Genomic DNA, 16874 nt, shown 5'->3' with positions numbered 1-16874 from the left:
TGTATTTGAAAAAAAAGGAAAACTGGTGTCTGTGCTGATCTCGAATCTGCTTGTCTTGTCCATCTACACCTGTGTGAGTAGTCTAATGCTTTTGACCAACCAGGTGCGCTGCCTGCAGTAGATAGAATGTTAGCACGGAACATTCATGTGCTGTCACAATGGGGATGGAGGGTGTGGTCAAAGTAGGCGGAGTTATGCAGATTCAAAACACATTGTGCACAGCTTGAACACACACACATACACAGCAGAACGAGCATTGAGAATGCATCCAGAGTTTCTGGAAATGTCTTCCCTGCGGCACTCTTTTTGCTCTGTCTCCACAATGGGTGTCAGTTTTAGGCCTAGGTGCGTCAGAAGTGGCAAACCATTTCTGGTTATGGCTTCTCGGCCTTTTGCATCCGTCGTCGTCGCTGCTGCTCAAGATGTAGTGTAGAATGTGTTCTTATCAGTTTAATATCTGATACGTCCCCTATCTGATCCGGTTTCCAAAAACAGGTTGAATTGAAATCAGCCCAAGTTGTCTTTTAACCCTTTATGCGAATACTTTTCAGTGTCAGCGAAGCACTTTTCAGATGCCAAATGTAGCATTTTGCTTGATTTCACTTGACCATTTGCAACATTTTGTGTGCCTTGCCTGGCCTTGCTTTCACCTATGTATGTCAAGCATTGTATTGCATTCAATATGCAATCAATCAATCAGTCAATCAATTTGTCTTTACTGGTTGCTGCAACAGGTGTGTTGAGATGTAGGCCTGTATTAGGCCTTTCTTACAGTGCTGCAAATATACTGTGCCATCTACAAAATTAGGCCTCTGCTGTCAGCACTTGGTATTTAAATTGAAGTATCCAATGAGTAGTTCTGCCATACAATACCGCATTTGTGACCGCAGGAATTATTTTGGAAAACATTGGGTCCCTCTTGTGGACCACCGACTTTTAAATGTGGTGTATTATATGTATTTGAAAAAAAAGGAAAACTGGTGTCTGTGCTGATCTCGAATCTGCTTGTCTTGTCCATCTACACCTGTGTGAGTAGTCTAATGCTTTTGACCAACCAGGTGCGCTGCCTGCAGTAGATAGAATGTTAGCACGGAACATTCATGTGCTGTCACAATGGGGATGGAGGGTGTGGTCAAAGTAGGCGGAGTTATGCAGATTCAAAACACGTTGTGCACAGCTTGAACACACACACATACACAGCAGAACGAGCATTGAGAATGCATCCCAGAGTTTCTGGAAATGTCTTCCCTGCGGCACTCTTTTTGCTCTGTCTCCACAATGGGTGTCAGTTTTAGGCCTAGGTGCGTCAGAAGTGGCAAACCATTTCTGGTTATGGCTTCTCGGCCTTTTGCATCCGTCGTCGTCGCTGCTGCTCAAGATGTAGTGTAGAATCTGTTCTTATCAGTTTAATATCTGATACGTCCCCTATCTGATCCGGTTTCCAAAAACAGGTTGAATTGAAATCAGCCCAAGTTGTCTTTTAACCCTTTATGCGAATACTTTTCAGTGTCAGCGAAGCACTTTTCAGATGCCAAATGTAGCATTTTGCTTGATTTCACTTGACCATTTGCAACATTTTGTGTGCCTTGCCTGGCCTTGCTTTCACCTATGTATGTCAAGCATTGTATTGCATTCAATATGCAATCAATCAATCAGTCAATCAATTTGTCTTTACTGGTTGCTGCAACAGGTGTGTTGAGATGTAGGCCTGTATTAGGCCTTTCTTACAGTGTTGCAAATATACTGTGCCATCTACAAAATTAGGCCTCTGCTGTCAGCACTTGGTATTTAAATTGAAGTATCCAATGCGTAGTTCTGCCATACAATACCGCATTTGTGACCGCAGGAATTCTTTTGGAAAACATTGGGTCCCTCTTGTGGACCACCGACTTTTAAATGTGGTGTATTATATGTATTTGAAAAAAAAGGAAAACTGGTGTCTGTGCTGATCTGGAATCTGCTTGTCTTGTCCATCTACACCTGTGTGAGTATTGCAATGCTTTTGACCAACCAGGTGCGCTGCCTGCAGTAGATAGAATGTTAGCACGGAACATTCATGTGCTGTCACAATGGGGATGGAGGGTGTGGTCAAAGTAGGGTGTGGTCTAATGCTTTTGACCAACCAGCACGGCCGTATTTAGAGTTTCTGCTGCCCTAGGCACTTTTAGCACTGCCTCCCCCATTGGTGAGGATGACACTATCGGCAGTGACTTTGGCAAGAATTGCTGTTGTGAAAATAGCCTTTTGCAGCAGATCGGGCAGTTTTTTCTGCATGTGCCATGTAACGGGTCACTTACGGCAACACTGCGTTTGGCTTCATTCATTCCCTATGGGATTTGCGTCACTTGCTGTGATCTCGCAAATGCGGTACCATACTTCCCAACTCTTGAAGAAGGGAAAGAGGTATAAAGGTTTTAGGCCACACCTCTGACCACACCCATTTCACAACTAGTCACACCCATATCCAAGTCCCAACCACACCCATTTAGCACTGCTGATCACACTGTTTCATATACAATAATTATAACAAAAATAAATATGGCCACACAGTGCTCCATACTGTATAATGGCCACACATGATGATCAATACTGTATTATGACCCCACATGATGTTCAATACTGTATAATGGCCACACATGATGGTCAATACTGTATAATGGCCACACATGATGCTCAATACTGTATAATTGCCACACATGATGCTCAATACTGTGTAATGGCCACACATGATGCCCAATACTGTATAATTGCCACACATGATGCTCAATACTGTATAATTGCCACACATGATGCTCCATACTGTATAATGACCGCACATGATGCTCCATACTGTATAATGACCGCACGTGATGCTCCATACTGTATAATTGCCACACGTGATGCTCAATACTGTATAATGGCCACACACGATGCTCAATACTGTATAATTGCCACACATGATGCTCAATACTGTATAATTGCCACACATGATGCTCAATACTGTATAATTGCCACACATGATGCTCAATACTTTATGCATGGAGCATCATGTGTGGCCATTATACTGTATAATGGCTCTCCCCCTCCCTCCCTGTATGCATGGGTGGCTCTGGCTCATCTCCCATCCCCCTGTATGCGTGGCTCATCTCCCCCTCCCTCCCTGTATGCATGGGTGGCTCTGGCTCATCTCCCATCCCCCCCTATGCGTGGCTCATCTCCCCCTCCCTCCCTCCCTCCCTCCCTCCCTGTATGCATGGGTGGCTCTGGCTCATCTCCCATCCCCCCTATGCGTGGCTCATCTCCCCCTCCCTCCCTGTATGCATGGGTGGCTCAGTCAGACTCATCTCCCATCCCCCCCAATGCGTGGCTCATCGGCTGCCCCGCCGCTCCCCATCCACAGTCCTGCTTCATCCTCCCCGGCTCTCCCTGGCTGTCATCATATCATACTCACCTCACACTGCGCAGAAGAACGGAATCCCGGCTCCACCTCTGTCCCGACTCCCGGCGGCGGCGCAGCACCCTCGTCCTGTGTGAGCGCCGCGGTCAGGTGGTACCGCTCATTAAGTTCATGAATATGCATGCATATTCATGAACCTTAATGAGCGGTACCATGTGACCGCTCACACAGGACGAGGCGAGTGCGTGCAGTCACTGAGAGCAGACCAGGCATCGCTGGAGCAGGGGAGGTGAGTATGAATCAATCATACCGTATCATGATGTCTTCAAGGGGGCAAGGAGGCAGCGGCGGGCGGGGATGTTTAAGATGACCCCGGCCAGGCCGGACTTGAAAAAAAAAAAAAAACTCACACACCTGCTCAGGTGCCCCCCCCCACATCCCGCTGCCCTAGGCACGTGCCCTCAAGTGCCTAGTGGCAATTACGGCCCTGGTCAGGGCAATAATAACAATCACGATAACCCCACAGACCACGTCCAGGCAAGTAAAGAAAAAGCCCCAGATACATTTATTGGTTATTACAATTGCCCGTTATTTTTATAATCTGTGACTTTATGGACATTGACAATCCTGAGTAAGTCAAATCGCTCAATCCTGCAAACACTTCTTGCTTCATATACAGAATGAGGTGATGATGACTTTATGAAGATTCCTCCCAGAAAAATTTCACATTGACATCCTTCATCTTCTCTTTGTAGATTTTATCAAAATATTCACTCTGAGCTACTGTAAAATGGTTCTTCCAATCACCAACTATACCTATAACAAAACAGTACAATAATGGGAACAGTACATTAATTGATAGAATAATGGTAATTTTCGTCAATTGCTGACAGAAACTTCCTGTCTCTTTTGTTTCCAACTTTTTTTTTTTTTAAAGAGTAACATTTATTCCAGATTGCTCTAATATGACCTGGGCTTCATAATTCTCCAAGCACAAAACCACGACAGGGCATCTATAGATTTCTTTGGAGCCCCATTATGCGTCTATATACCCAAACTTTAAATTGACTCAAGCAAAGTGTTTTTAAAAGAAAGTGCAAAAATTGGACACCAAAACAAATTGGAGCAGTGTCATTGGTATGAAAATAATGAAATCATACATCACAGAAATACATGCATACAAAACCACAAGGAAAGTTCATACAAATAACATTCAATTAAAGCACCTCTCAGTTTCTTTTCTATTTCAGCCCTGGAGTAGTGCTACTAATCTAAGATCCCTTACCCTAGTACTATACTTACAAGCCTCCATCTTCAGCTCTTCCTAGCACCACTCTCATCCTACATCGCCATGTTCTGAAGACAATTTCTGACTGACCGAAAGTAAGGCCTTGTTCTAACTTCATTCTGGCCCTATTAGGCTGCCGTCACACTAGCAGTATTTGGTCAGTATTTTACATCAGTATTTTGTAAGCCAAAAACCAGGAGTGGGTGATAAATGCAGAAGTGGTGCATATGTTTCTATTATACTTTTCCTCTAATTGTTCCACTCCTGGTTTTGGCTTACAAATACTGATGTAAAATACTGAGCAAATACTGCAAGTGTGACGGCAGCCTTAGACTTACATTAAGTGTTGAGTACCAGCAAACACTGGAGTGAGCTGGCAGGTCGCAAACTACTGGAGACTGACTGGAGCGGTGCCGATAAAAGTTGAAACCGATAGCTGGTAAGTAGAATACTAGGGACGGGGTACTTAGATTGTTAACACCACTCCAGCACTGCACTAAAAAGGTGGAATGTTGCTTTTAATGATATTCTAATACAGTGCAATCAGTACACAGCTACCGGCATCCTAACAGGCATTTCTATATAGGACAAGTATGAGAGTATCACGATTTGACTAGGTTCTCAGTACGCTAGAATTCAGTACATTCAATAAGACCACTGGATGCAGTGAGAAGGGGGATTATGCAGAAAATAAAGTCTAGATGAAGTCCTGCTGGCTATGGAAGCTGAGAGGAGTAAATCATAAAAACATCAGTGGGGGTTATAGAGAACCATGGTCTCCAGTGTGTGGAGAGGGATACAACAAACATAAAGATAAGGAGAAAAGTGGAAAAGAAGAATAGTGGTGATGGCCCCTTGGTTGGATCATATCATGGCTAATTATCATGGTAACACAAGCTCAAATCATAAATAATACATTAAATAAACATAGATACCATAGTATGCATGAAATAGGCCACAATGTTTATCAATGAGCTAACTCAAGAATAAATAACACATGAAACACAAAACATCAAACTTTAATCAGATAATTAAATATCCAAACCAAGAATCAATCAGTAGCCAAGTCTACCAAGCATAGCTGTTTGACAAAAAACCCCGTAACAAACACCGTGATAAAAAATAAACACTTGGAAGTGAAGGAAAGTGGTGATCTTCTTTCATCAAGACCGGCAGAAAACCCCTCAGTATCAGGGATACATTTTTCCCACCAATTTTCACTGTACCAATGGAAGAACAGCTGACAAACTATAGCTGCCCTGCTACCAAGGGCTAATGATAGTGATGCATGTGATGGTCACAACTGACCTATGTGAACCACCAATTAAATGGGGACCAAAATATGTTCGGGTACCATTATAACCATGTAATTACCTCACGTTGATATTACCTCAGGAAAACTTAACTGTAAGAAACAGAGAAAAAACAAAAGGGGGAGAAAGGAGAGAAAGCATTTTGAATATAACAAAGGAATTAGACATCAAATACAGTATATGGGGCTGTTATACCATATGTCCCCTAGGCCATACATGTCAAACTCAGGGCCCATATTATAATTATATTTGGTCCACAAGAAAAGTCCAAATGACTACTAGAACTCTGGTAGACAGTGCCTGCACTGCTAATACTAAAAAGCCTGAGGTTCTGGACCGCCACGCTCCCTGGTTATTACAAGGCTGTTTACAACCCGCCCTGTAGTAATGGCTTCCCAGCTATGATGCACTTCCTTATCAGCATTCACCTGAGCCAGAAGTTCTCTCATCTTCTCCCTATGTCAGCCCAAACTTCCTTTGTGCTCTCCCATACATCTCCACAGACATAGTGCTTACCACCCTCTGTGTTCTCCACAATCTGGGCACAGGTATGTTATTGAGCCATTGCGCTCATGCAATGATATAATGCAGTTTAAAGTAACCACAAATGGACATCAATGACCTGGGAAAAGTACTGTGGTGCCCCTGAGGGTCCAGTCGCCACAGAGGTACTGTACCTCAGCCAGAGGTGTGGTACCCCACTCTCTGGTAAGGAGGGGGTACTACCCGGTACCCGCATACTAGCACCCAACACCACATCATTCCATGCCAGGGGATCTGGGCGAATCCTATCTAGGGAGGGCCCCATCTCAGGCCGGAGGGGAACTTGGTAGAGGGTGTGGGTGGAGGAAATAGATAAAGGTAGATTTACATTTGGAAGTGAGGTGTTATGGAAACAGGAGGGAGGAGAAGTTAGTTGGTAAGAGGGAGAGGAGTGAGGGAGAGGAGTCTGAAGAGTATGAAGGAGAAGAAGTAAGTTAGAGAGAGGAGCTTGAGAGAGAAGGGGTCCTAGGGGCCAGGGAAATGAAGAATCCACCCGTGGCGCTTGAATCCACGCTGACCATAGTCAGGTGGAGGGACCAGGCTACAGTGAGGACCGGCCCCAGACTAGTTGAGAGACTGTAGGACTCAGCTAGCGAACCGGAGGCTGGAGTATCTGTATATGCAACAGCCAAATCTACAGACAATTGCTGAAAACGCAGTCATAAATGGTCAAGGGGACCAGGAGGTCGTCACCTGACAGGACCGGAGGCTGCTGGCTTGGGACACTTTGTGTCAGGCGCCGAGCAGGAGGGTGTGAGCCAACGCAGAGAGATGACCTGGGCAGGTTCACAAGAAGGGGGTCCCAGAAAAGTGCACTAACTACCTGAGAGCTGGCTGGACCACCAACCCGGAGGACACGTGTCACGTCGGCGAATACTCACCCATCCATCGCCTGCCTCCGGCGCCCCTCCGACGGGGTCCCTCGCCGCTTGTCGCCTGTCTTCTCAGGCTCGTGGCGCATCAGCACTTCCCGCATACGCAGTCACGCTGCTCTCACGCGCTAAGCCCTTTGGGAGGTCGTGACCCGCTGGCTCCGCCCCATCATGGCGGCACCCATCGGATATTTATTCTCGGCGTCTGCACAGGTAAGACGCCTGGTTATCTTTTGCAGTTACGCTAGCCTTACTGCTGGTGTACCCTCCTTGGTCCCTGGATCCCATTCTCTGCTCGCCCTGCACTGTGCCTCCGTTGTATCTCTCTTGTGCCTCAGCCGTACCTGCCCTGTGCCTCAGCCGTACCTGCCCGGTGCCTCAGCCGTACCTGCCCTGTACCTCATCCGTACCATCCTGTGTCTCACCCGTGCCTGCCCTGTGTCTCTGTCGTATCAGTTCAGTGTCTCCACCATACTTGTCCACTTGTGCCTTCCAGTTCCGCTTATCCCTGCTTGTTATTACCTTTTTCTTTCCTCTCTTCCAGCATTGTGCCACCCCTCCATCTCTGGTCCTCCTGGTCCCATCTACCACCCATATTCCATAAGAGCCCGTTTGTGCTCTGTTCTCATCCACCGTCTTCATACCCCAGTCTCCTCTCTCTTTATTTATCCTTAGTCGCCACTTTGGCTCCAGCCGTTGTGGTTCCATCCCCCTTGGTCCTGTCCCTAACGCTCCCTGTATAGGGGGTGGTCCCATCAGGTCCGCTCGCCCTTGGGGGCTCACCAGCGGGTCCACTTTCGGGTCTTTCCTTCGAGTCCTGATAGTATAACCAGGCCATGGATCCCGCTGGAGCCTCTGCCACTCAGAAAGAGTTTGTCTTCTTATGGGAAAATCAGACCCGTATTATGTCTTTTATGAAAACTATGGACTCTCACCTCTCTGCGTTCCAGACCTCTGATCCTGGGAGCGCCTCTCAGCTGGCGGGTCTGCAACAGGAGTTGACTCAGCAGCGAGACACCCAGGCTCATATTCTCAGTTATATTGCTTCGGTGGATGACCGGTTGCTCTCCTTGAAGTCGGACGCCTCTACTTCCACCCCTGTTTTGGCTCCCCACCCTCCTCCCCATTAGGCAAAACCACCTCGGTATAATGGGGATCCCAAACGGTGTTGGGGTTTTTTGAACCAATGTCGCCTCCATTTTGAGCTCCTGCCTCTGCAGTACCCTACTGTTCGGGCTAAAGTGGCCTTCTTGATTTCCCACCTGGAAGGGGACGCCTTGGCATGGGTTAACCCCCTCTGGGAGCGCGATGATCCTGTGGTCTCACAGTTGTCAGTTCTTCTGAAAACTTTTCGTCGTGTATTCGATAAGCCGGGACGCCTAGCTTCTACTACAGAAGCTCTGTTTAACCTCCACCAGGGGTCTCTTATTGTAGGTCAGTGCACTATCCAGTTTCGTACTTTATCTTCCAATCTTGGTTGGAATAATGAGGCCTTGATGGGAGCCTTCTGGCGGGGTCTCTCCGAGCGAATTAAAGACGAGTTGGCAGGTTGCAATACCCCAACTGCTTTGGAGGATTTAATTTCCCTGGCTACTCGTATTGATCTTCGTTTCCAGGAGAAAGCCCATGAGAGAAAACTTCTTCATCCTCCTCTTTCCACTCGTAGACCACCCAGTCCTCGACTCGGAACGCCCTCCACTTCGTCTGAACCTGAGCCGATGCAAGTCGATCTGATCAAGATGTCTGAACAATGTTGTAATTTGAGACGCGCTCAGGACTGTTTTTACTGCAGGAGTGCCTCCCATCTACTGCGCCTAGGTCAGGTAAGAGAGGCCTCCCTAGGTGTATGTGATATCTCTCTACCCCTTACTCTGTCTATTCTGTTGCATGTACTAAAAGTTTTTCATCAGTCGCCTATGTAGACTCGGGCGCAGCAGAGAATTTTATTAGGCTCGAGGAGGTCATTAAATTTTCTGTCCCTGTGAGAACCTTAGAATTTCCCCGGATCATTGCATCCGTAGATAGTAAACCCCTGCAAGAGACCATTACTAAGGTTACGCAAGAGGTGGAACTTCAGGTAGGGGCCCTGCATAATGAGAAAATTGCTTTTTATGTTTTAGCCGGAATTTTACTTCTCAGCTTTCCATGGTTACGAACGCACGAGGCCACCTTTGATTGGCATTCTGGTAATATTTTGCGCTGGGGAGAGTCCTGTCGGGCACGTTGTCTGCTGCCGGTGCATCCTGTTGGTGTTCCTCGTCCTCTCTCTCATCCCTGGGTTGCCTTCTGTTTATAGTTCCTTTTCGGATGTCTTTGACAAGAAAGAAGCGGAGAGCCTTCCTCCGCACCGACTCTGCCACTGCCCTATTGACCTCGTTCCTGGAGCCATTCCTGCTAGCGAAAGGATCTATCCTCTCTCGCCTGCAGAGGCTCTAGCCATGTCAGAGTACGTTCAGGAGAACCTGGCCAAATGCTTCATTTGGAAATCTTCTCCTGCTGGAGCAGGCTTCTTATTCGTAAAGAAAAAGGATGGTTCCTTTCGTCCTTGTATCAACTACAGAGGCCTAAACAACATCACGGTGAAGAACAAATACCCGCTGCCACTTATCCCAGAGCTCTTTGATCACCTGAGGGGAGCGCAAATATTTACCAAGCTCGACCTGCGAGGAGCCTATAACCTGATTCAAATTCGTGCTGGGGATGAGTGGAAGACCGCATTCTACACACGTGATGGTCACTATGAGTATTTGGTTATGCTGTTTGGTCTCTGCAACGCTCCTGCGGTATTCCAAGAATTTGTTAATGACGTTATCCAGGGATCTTCTGTACTCTTGTGTCGTGGTCTTCCTTGACGATATTCTCATCTTTTCTCCAAGTTTATCCACCCATCGACGAGACATTCGTCAAGTTTTGCAATGTCTAAGGGAGAATCATCTATTCACTAAGATCGAGAAGTGCGTCTTTGAGCAGTCGTCTTTGCCCTTCCTCAGTTATGTAGTCTTGAAGTCCGGTCTGGAGATGGATCCCGAGAAGGTTTCCGCTGTCCTCATTTGGCTACGTCCCCTTGGAATAAAAACGTTTTCTTGGCTTTGCCAATTACTATAGACAATTTATCCCTAATTTTTCCTCCATAGCCAAACCAATTTCTGCTCTTGTTTGAAAAGGGGTCAACCCCAATAATTGGACCTCTGAAGCTGTAAACACCTTCCAGACTCTGAAACAAAGGTTTGCTACGGCTCCTGTGCTCCATCACCCTGATGCTAATAGGCCATTTATTCTCGAGGTTAACATGACTTCTGTTGGAGCTGGGGCGGTCCTTTTGCAAAAACCACCTCTGGTCGCTTAGTCTCTTGTGGCTTCTTTTCCAAAGCTTTCTCCTCTTCTGAGCGAAATTATTCCATTGGAGACAAAGAATTACTGGCTATTAAATTGGCCTTAGAGGAGTGGCGTTACTTCCTTGAAGGAGCCGTTCATCCTTTTGTTATATTCACAGACCATAAGAATTTAGCCTACGTTCAGTCTGCTCAAAGACTCAACCCGTGGCAAGCCAAATGGTCCTTGTTCTTTGGACGTTTTGACTTTGAACTCCACTTTCGTCCTGGTAATAAGAACGTCAAAGTGGATGCCCTGTCTAGATCCTTCCAGCCAGCAGACGTGGAGGAGAGTAAAGCACATATCATCGATCTAGCTAAGATCATTACCCTGGCTCCTCTTAGAGTGATCACTCCACCACCTGGCAAGACTTTGGTATTGGATCTTGACAAAGAAAGAGTTTTACATTGGAGACATTCCTCCAAAATTGATGGTCATGTCCGAGTCAAGAATACTTTGTCTCTTATCACCCGCCATTATTGGTGGCCGTCGCTTGGAGTTCATTGCTTCCTGTTCTTCCTGCGCTAGAAACAAGGTTCCCAGGCATCTTCCTTCTGGACTTCTACTTCCGCTGCCTGTGCCTTCCGTTCCTTGGAGACATATTGCTATGGACTTTGTTACTGATTTACCTCCATCCTCAAATTGTACTGTCATCTTGGTGATAGTGGATCGATTCTCCAAGATGGCTCACTTTGTTTCTTTGCCTGGTCTGCCTTCTGCTCTCGAGTTAGCGAAGATTTTTGTACATCATGTCTTCCGATTTCATGGCTTTCCACAGCATATTGTGTCTGACCGAGGTGTCCAATTCACCTCTCGTTTCTGGAGAGCTCTGCGGACTAATGAAGGTAAAACTGGACTTCTCCCCCACCTACCATCCTCAGTCCAACGGTCAAGTGAAACGAGTCATTCAAGTTTTAACCTCCTACCTTCGGCATTTCTCCAACGCTCATCAGAATGTTTGGTTCTCTCTTCTTCCATGGGCAGAGTTCGCTTACAACAATCATCTCAGTGAATCCTCTTCCAAGTCTCCTCTCTTTGTGGTCTTTGGGCAACATCCTGGCATTCCACTTCCCATTTCCTCAACCTCGGGTGTACTGGCGGCAGACTCCTTGTCCTTGAAATTCACAAATTTGGAGGGAGATTAATGAGGCTCTTGAAAAGGCCAGTTGCAGAATTAAGCAGTACACTGATAAGAAACGCCTGGACGCTCCTCCATTTCTTCTGGGTGATAAGGTTTGGCTTTCTTCACGCTATATTAGACTTAAGATAACCTCTCATAAACTAGGTCCACGCTACATTGGTCCCTTTGAGGTCTTAAGTCGCATCAATGATGTGGCCTACAAAATGAAATTGTCTGCCTCGTTACGGATTCCCAATTCATGCCATGACTCGTTTCGTAAACCCACACAGTGTTTAATCGCTTTCACTCTTCTCCACCTCACGCACCCCAACCTTGCACTTCAGATGATGTCTTTGATGTTCTAGCCAAAAAGGTTGTTTGAGGGCGAACTTTTTCCTGATTGAATGGAAGGGTTTTGGTCCTGAGGAGAGATCGTGGGAGCCCCGGGAGAACATCAATGCTCCTCATATCATGAGGAGGTTCCTCTCAAATGTTAAAAGGAGGGGGAGTAATGAGGGGGTATTGTCAAGTCGGCGAATACTCACCCGTCCGTCGCCTGCCTTCAGCGCACCTCCAAAGGGGTCCTTGGCCACTCCTCACCTGTCTTCTCAGGCTCACGGCATGTCAGAGGTCGCGCTGCTCTCGCCACTAAGCCCTCTGGGAGGTCGTGACCCGCTGGCTCCGCCCCATCATGGCAGCGCCCATTGGATATTTATTCTTGGCATCTGCACAGGTAAGATGCCTGGTTATCTCGCGGTTACGCTAGCCTTACTGCTGGCATACCCTTCTTGGTCCCTGCACCCATTCTCTGCTCGCCCTGCCCTGTGCCTCAGCCATACCTGCCCTGTGCCTCAGCCGTACCTGCCCTGTACCCCTGCCGTACCAGCCCTGTGCCTCAGCCTTACCTGCCCTGTGCCTCAGCCGTACCTGCCCTGTGCCTCAGCCGTACCTGCCCGGTTCCTCAGCCATACCTGCCCTGTACCTCAGCTGTACCATCCTGTGTCTCACCCGTGCCTACTCTGTGTCTCACCTGTACCTGCCCTGTGTCTCTGTCGCATCAGTTCAGTGTCTCTGCCATACTTGCCCAGTGTCCACTTGTGCCTTCCAGTTCCGTTTATCCCTGCTTGTTATTACCTTTTTCTTTCCTCTCTTCCAGCATTGTGCCACCCCTCCATCTCAGGTCCTCCTAGTCCCATCTACCACCCATATTCCATAAGAGCCCGTTTGTCCTCTGTTCTCATCCACCGTCTTCATATCCCAGTCTCTTCTCTCTCTTTATTTATCCTTAGTCGCCCCTTTGGCTCCAGCCGTTGTGGTTCCATCCCCCTTGGGTCTGTCCCTAATGCTCCCTGTATAGGGGGTGGTCCCATCAGGTCCGCTCGCCCTTGGGGGCTCTAGAACTATAACCCAGAGGGTCCACTTTTGGGTCTTTCCTTCGACTCCTGATAACACAGCACCCGGCTGGTGATTGTAATCTAAAGACTGTGAGTAAAGTGTGAAGACTGCAACCTGCTGTGTCCTCAGAATTATTTACTGTGTCACCTGCCCTGTATTACAACAGTTACCATCATCAAATTTACCTTATGGCTGCCCTGGGGCCCCGCTCTACGCATGGGGAGCTGTGCCATCTTTGCTGCGTCACCATCGGCCCCATTGGACCTGAACTGCAGCGTCGGCAATCCCTTGCCGAACACCACAGGTGGTGTCACAAATCAATCCCATATAACTTTTCCCCGTGCATCCATTTTAATTGCACGGCCCCGTGACTTCCCCAAAGAACTGCCCGTCCCGGTTCAGAGTACCCCATGGCCCTGGTGGGCATCACAGTACCGTATGTTGTTTAATCCAAAAAAAAGCCTAAAGAGTCAAAGCCTCATTAGAAATTAGCAGGTCAATAAAATGTAGTTTTTATTGAACTACATTACAATTGTTATTTTTTATCATGTAATAAATTAAAAAGACAATCCTAATTTGCCATAAATAGATTAGATTATTTGATATATACGTATGATCTAATCTACTTATGGCAAATTAGGATTGTTATTTTAATTCATTACCCCATAAAATTACTAACAATCCAAATTTGCTATATGTAAGTTTTGTATTACAAACTATGACCCTTGCCTGCCATTAAATATAATATAGATTTTCAAGACGGAAACCTTAATTCACAGCATTCTGTAAATGTGATTTACATATGAATCAACAATAATCCACACATTGTTCACGTTCACCACCTCACAAGTGGATCTGCCCCAGATTTAAAGTCTGGATACTATGGTCAATATCTAGTAATCGAGAAAGCCTTTCTTTATCATTTTGTCTATAAAAAGGAAAAAAGAACCTAGTGTAATTTAAATTATCCAGCACAGTGAACTCCCATAAAAATATGCTGGAATTGCTGTATTTAGTCAATTTGCCTCCCAATAGAGTAAAAAGTGATCAAACAGTTGTGTGCACACCATCAAAATGCTAAAAACAGCTACAGATTCGCCCTGCAAAAAATTGAGTCCTTACAATAGCTCCATTGTCAGAAATAAAAAAAGTTATGGGTCACACACTGACAGACAGGATAAAGTTAAAATGTAATTTTTCTGTTTAGTGTGTGATCTGAAATGTCAGTCAGAATTTCTTTTTTAATATACATTATTTTGTAAATGAAATGCTGCCATTAAAAACTGCAATTTGTCCTTCAAACAGCAATCCCTCATATGACTATGTTGATTACAAAAAATAGTAATAATAAAAGGTGGGATGAGCAACAAAAATAGAAAAAAAGAAAACTGAGAAAGTCAAGGAGGGATAAATATTAAGTTTGTTTCTACATAAACAAAGGTTATCAAAAGTAATAAATGCAGTCCACCTAATTAACTTTCTCTGCTACAGAGTTATTCTGGCCAAGTCATTTAGACACAAGCACCCTTGCAGAATTTAAAGGGAACCTGTCACCCCGTTTTTTGAAGATGAGCTAAAAATACCGTTAAATAGGGGCAGAGCTGGGCGTTACATTAGTGTCTTTGTGTGCCTTTATAACCTACCTAAGCTGACAAAATACCTTTGTAAAGTCGCCGTTTTCTGCTGTCACTCACGCTGGTCTGGTCATATGGGTGTGGTGACAGCGCTGTTTCTCCCCCAGAATCCTGCTCATCATTCCGTTGGTGACGTAGTGGTGTGCGCATGTCCAAAGCGAAGATCCACTGCCCAGGAGATTCAAAACAGCGCGGTCTTCGCTATTCGCCGTTTACCGGTGGGCGCGGCCATCTTTCCTGTGGCCGCGCGTGCGCAGATGGAGCGCTCTGCTGCCCGGGGCTTCAGGAAAATGGCCGCCGCGATCTCCATCTGCGCACGCGTGGAATCCCGCGGCCATTTTCCTGAAGCCCCGGGCAGCAGAACGCTCCATCTGCGCACACGCGGCCACAGGAAAGATGGCCGCGCCCACCGGTAAACGGCGAATAGCAAAGACCGCGCTGTTTTGAATCTCCTGGGCAGTGATCTTCGCTTTGGACATGCGCACACCACTACGCCATCAACGTAATGATGAGCAGGATTCTGGGGGAGAAACAGCGCTGTCACCACACCCATATGACCAGACCAGCGTGAGTGACAGCAGAAAACGGCGACTTTACAAAGGTATTTCGGCAGCTTAGGTAGGTTATAAAGGCACACAAAGACACTAATGTAACGCCCAGCTCTGCCCCTATTTAACGGTATTTTTAGCTCATCTTCAAAAAACGGGGTGACAGGTTCCCTTTAATGAGGTTGCCAGGACCCATTCTAGCTCGGTTCTGCTCCTTTTGGCGTAGCTGATTCAATCTGGTGTGAAAACATTTTTGTACAACTCCTCTCTACCCAAAAATTTTGCAACTTTTCAAAGTGTTTTACACTAATTTAAATTAATTAATTAATTAATGCAATATGTTAGAAGAATAAAAGTTACCTTTACGCATGAAGGATCCTTTTGTTAGGTCTAGTATTTCAGCTGGAAGTTGACTCCAATTTGACATTGCATTTTCTTTCATGGCTTTGAAGGTTGAATGTTCGGCAACCAAGTCAATCTGTGCATCATCTAAATTCTGTCCTAAGAATTTGCAGATTCTCACCACACAGCCACGGAGATCCTGAAAAAATGACATTTATTTACACCCAAATATAGTGTATAATTCACATTAAAGTGCAAGTAATAAGCAAACTTTCCTTTCCATCACAGATGGTTTAACCCCTTAAGCCCCGAGGGTGGTTTGCACGTTAATGACCGGGCCAATTTTTACAATTTTGATCACTGTCCCTTTATGAGGTTAAAACTCTGGAACGCTTCAACAGATCCCGGTGATTCTGACAAAGTTTTCTCGTGACATATTGTACTTCATGATAGTGGTAAAATTTCTTCGATATAACTTGCGTTTATTTGTGAAAAAAACAGAAATTTGGCAAAATTTTTGAAAATTTCGCAATTTTCCAACTTTGAATTTTTATGCCCTTAAATCACAGAGATATGTCATGCAAAATACTTAATAATTAAAATTTCCCACATGTCTACTTTACATCAGCACAATTTTTGAACCAAAATTTTTTTTTGATAGGGAGTTATAAGGGTTAAAAGTTGACCAGAAATTTCTCATTTTTACAACACCATTTTTTTTTAGGGACCACATCTCATTTGAAGTCATTTTGAGGGGTCTATATGATAGAAAATACCCAAGTGTGACACCATTCTAAAAACTGCACCCCTCAATGTGCTCAAAACCACATTAAAGAAGTTTATTAACCCTTCAGGTGTTTCACAGGAATTTTTGGAATGTTTAACCCCTTCCTGACATCTGACGTACTATCCCGTCGAGGTGGGGTGGGCCCGTATGACCACCGACGGGACAGTACGTCATACGCGATCGGCCGCGCTCATGGGGGGAGCGAAGCCGATCGCGGCCGGGTGTCAGCTGCATATCGCAGCTGAAATCCGGCACTATGTGCCAGGAGTGGTCACGGACCGCCC

General features: G+C 46.0%; 1 protein-coding gene and 1 non-coding gene across 2 annotated transcripts in view; one reads left to right on the top strand and one right to left on the bottom strand.

Moving 5' to 3' along the window:
* Window positions 1-1332: 1332 nt before the first annotated feature.
* Window positions 1333-1525, top strand: LOC143770813 (U2 spliceosomal RNA). The gene has a single exon (XR_013214740.1). It is a non-coding gene; the product is annotated as a U2 spliceosomal RNA (small nuclear RNA).
* Window positions 1526-3918: 2393 nt separating this feature from the next.
* LOC143770135 (sulfotransferase 2B1-like) overlaps window positions 3919-16874 on the bottom strand; it is a 207197-nt gene continuing 194241 nt past the window's right edge. The window contains exons 6-7 of the mRNA XM_077259456.1: window positions 15822-16002; window positions 3919-4192 (exon numbers count right to left, since the gene is read on the bottom strand). Coding sequence (XP_077115571.1) covers window positions 4074-4192; window positions 15822-16002 — 300 coding nt within the window. The 3' untranslated portion in view covers window positions 3919-4073. The remainder of the gene's footprint in view (window positions 4193-15821; window positions 16003-16874) is intronic.

The sequence above is a fragment of the Ranitomeya variabilis genome, chromosome 4 (assembly GCF_051348905.1).
Source record: "Ranitomeya variabilis isolate aRanVar5 chromosome 4, aRanVar5.hap1, whole genome shotgun sequence".
In the NCBI taxonomy this organism is placed as follows: Eukaryota; Metazoa; Chordata; class Amphibia; order Anura; family Dendrobatidae; genus Ranitomeya; species Ranitomeya variabilis.
Note: the sequence above shows the minus strand (reverse complement) of the source record. Positions and strands in the feature narration are given on the sequence as shown.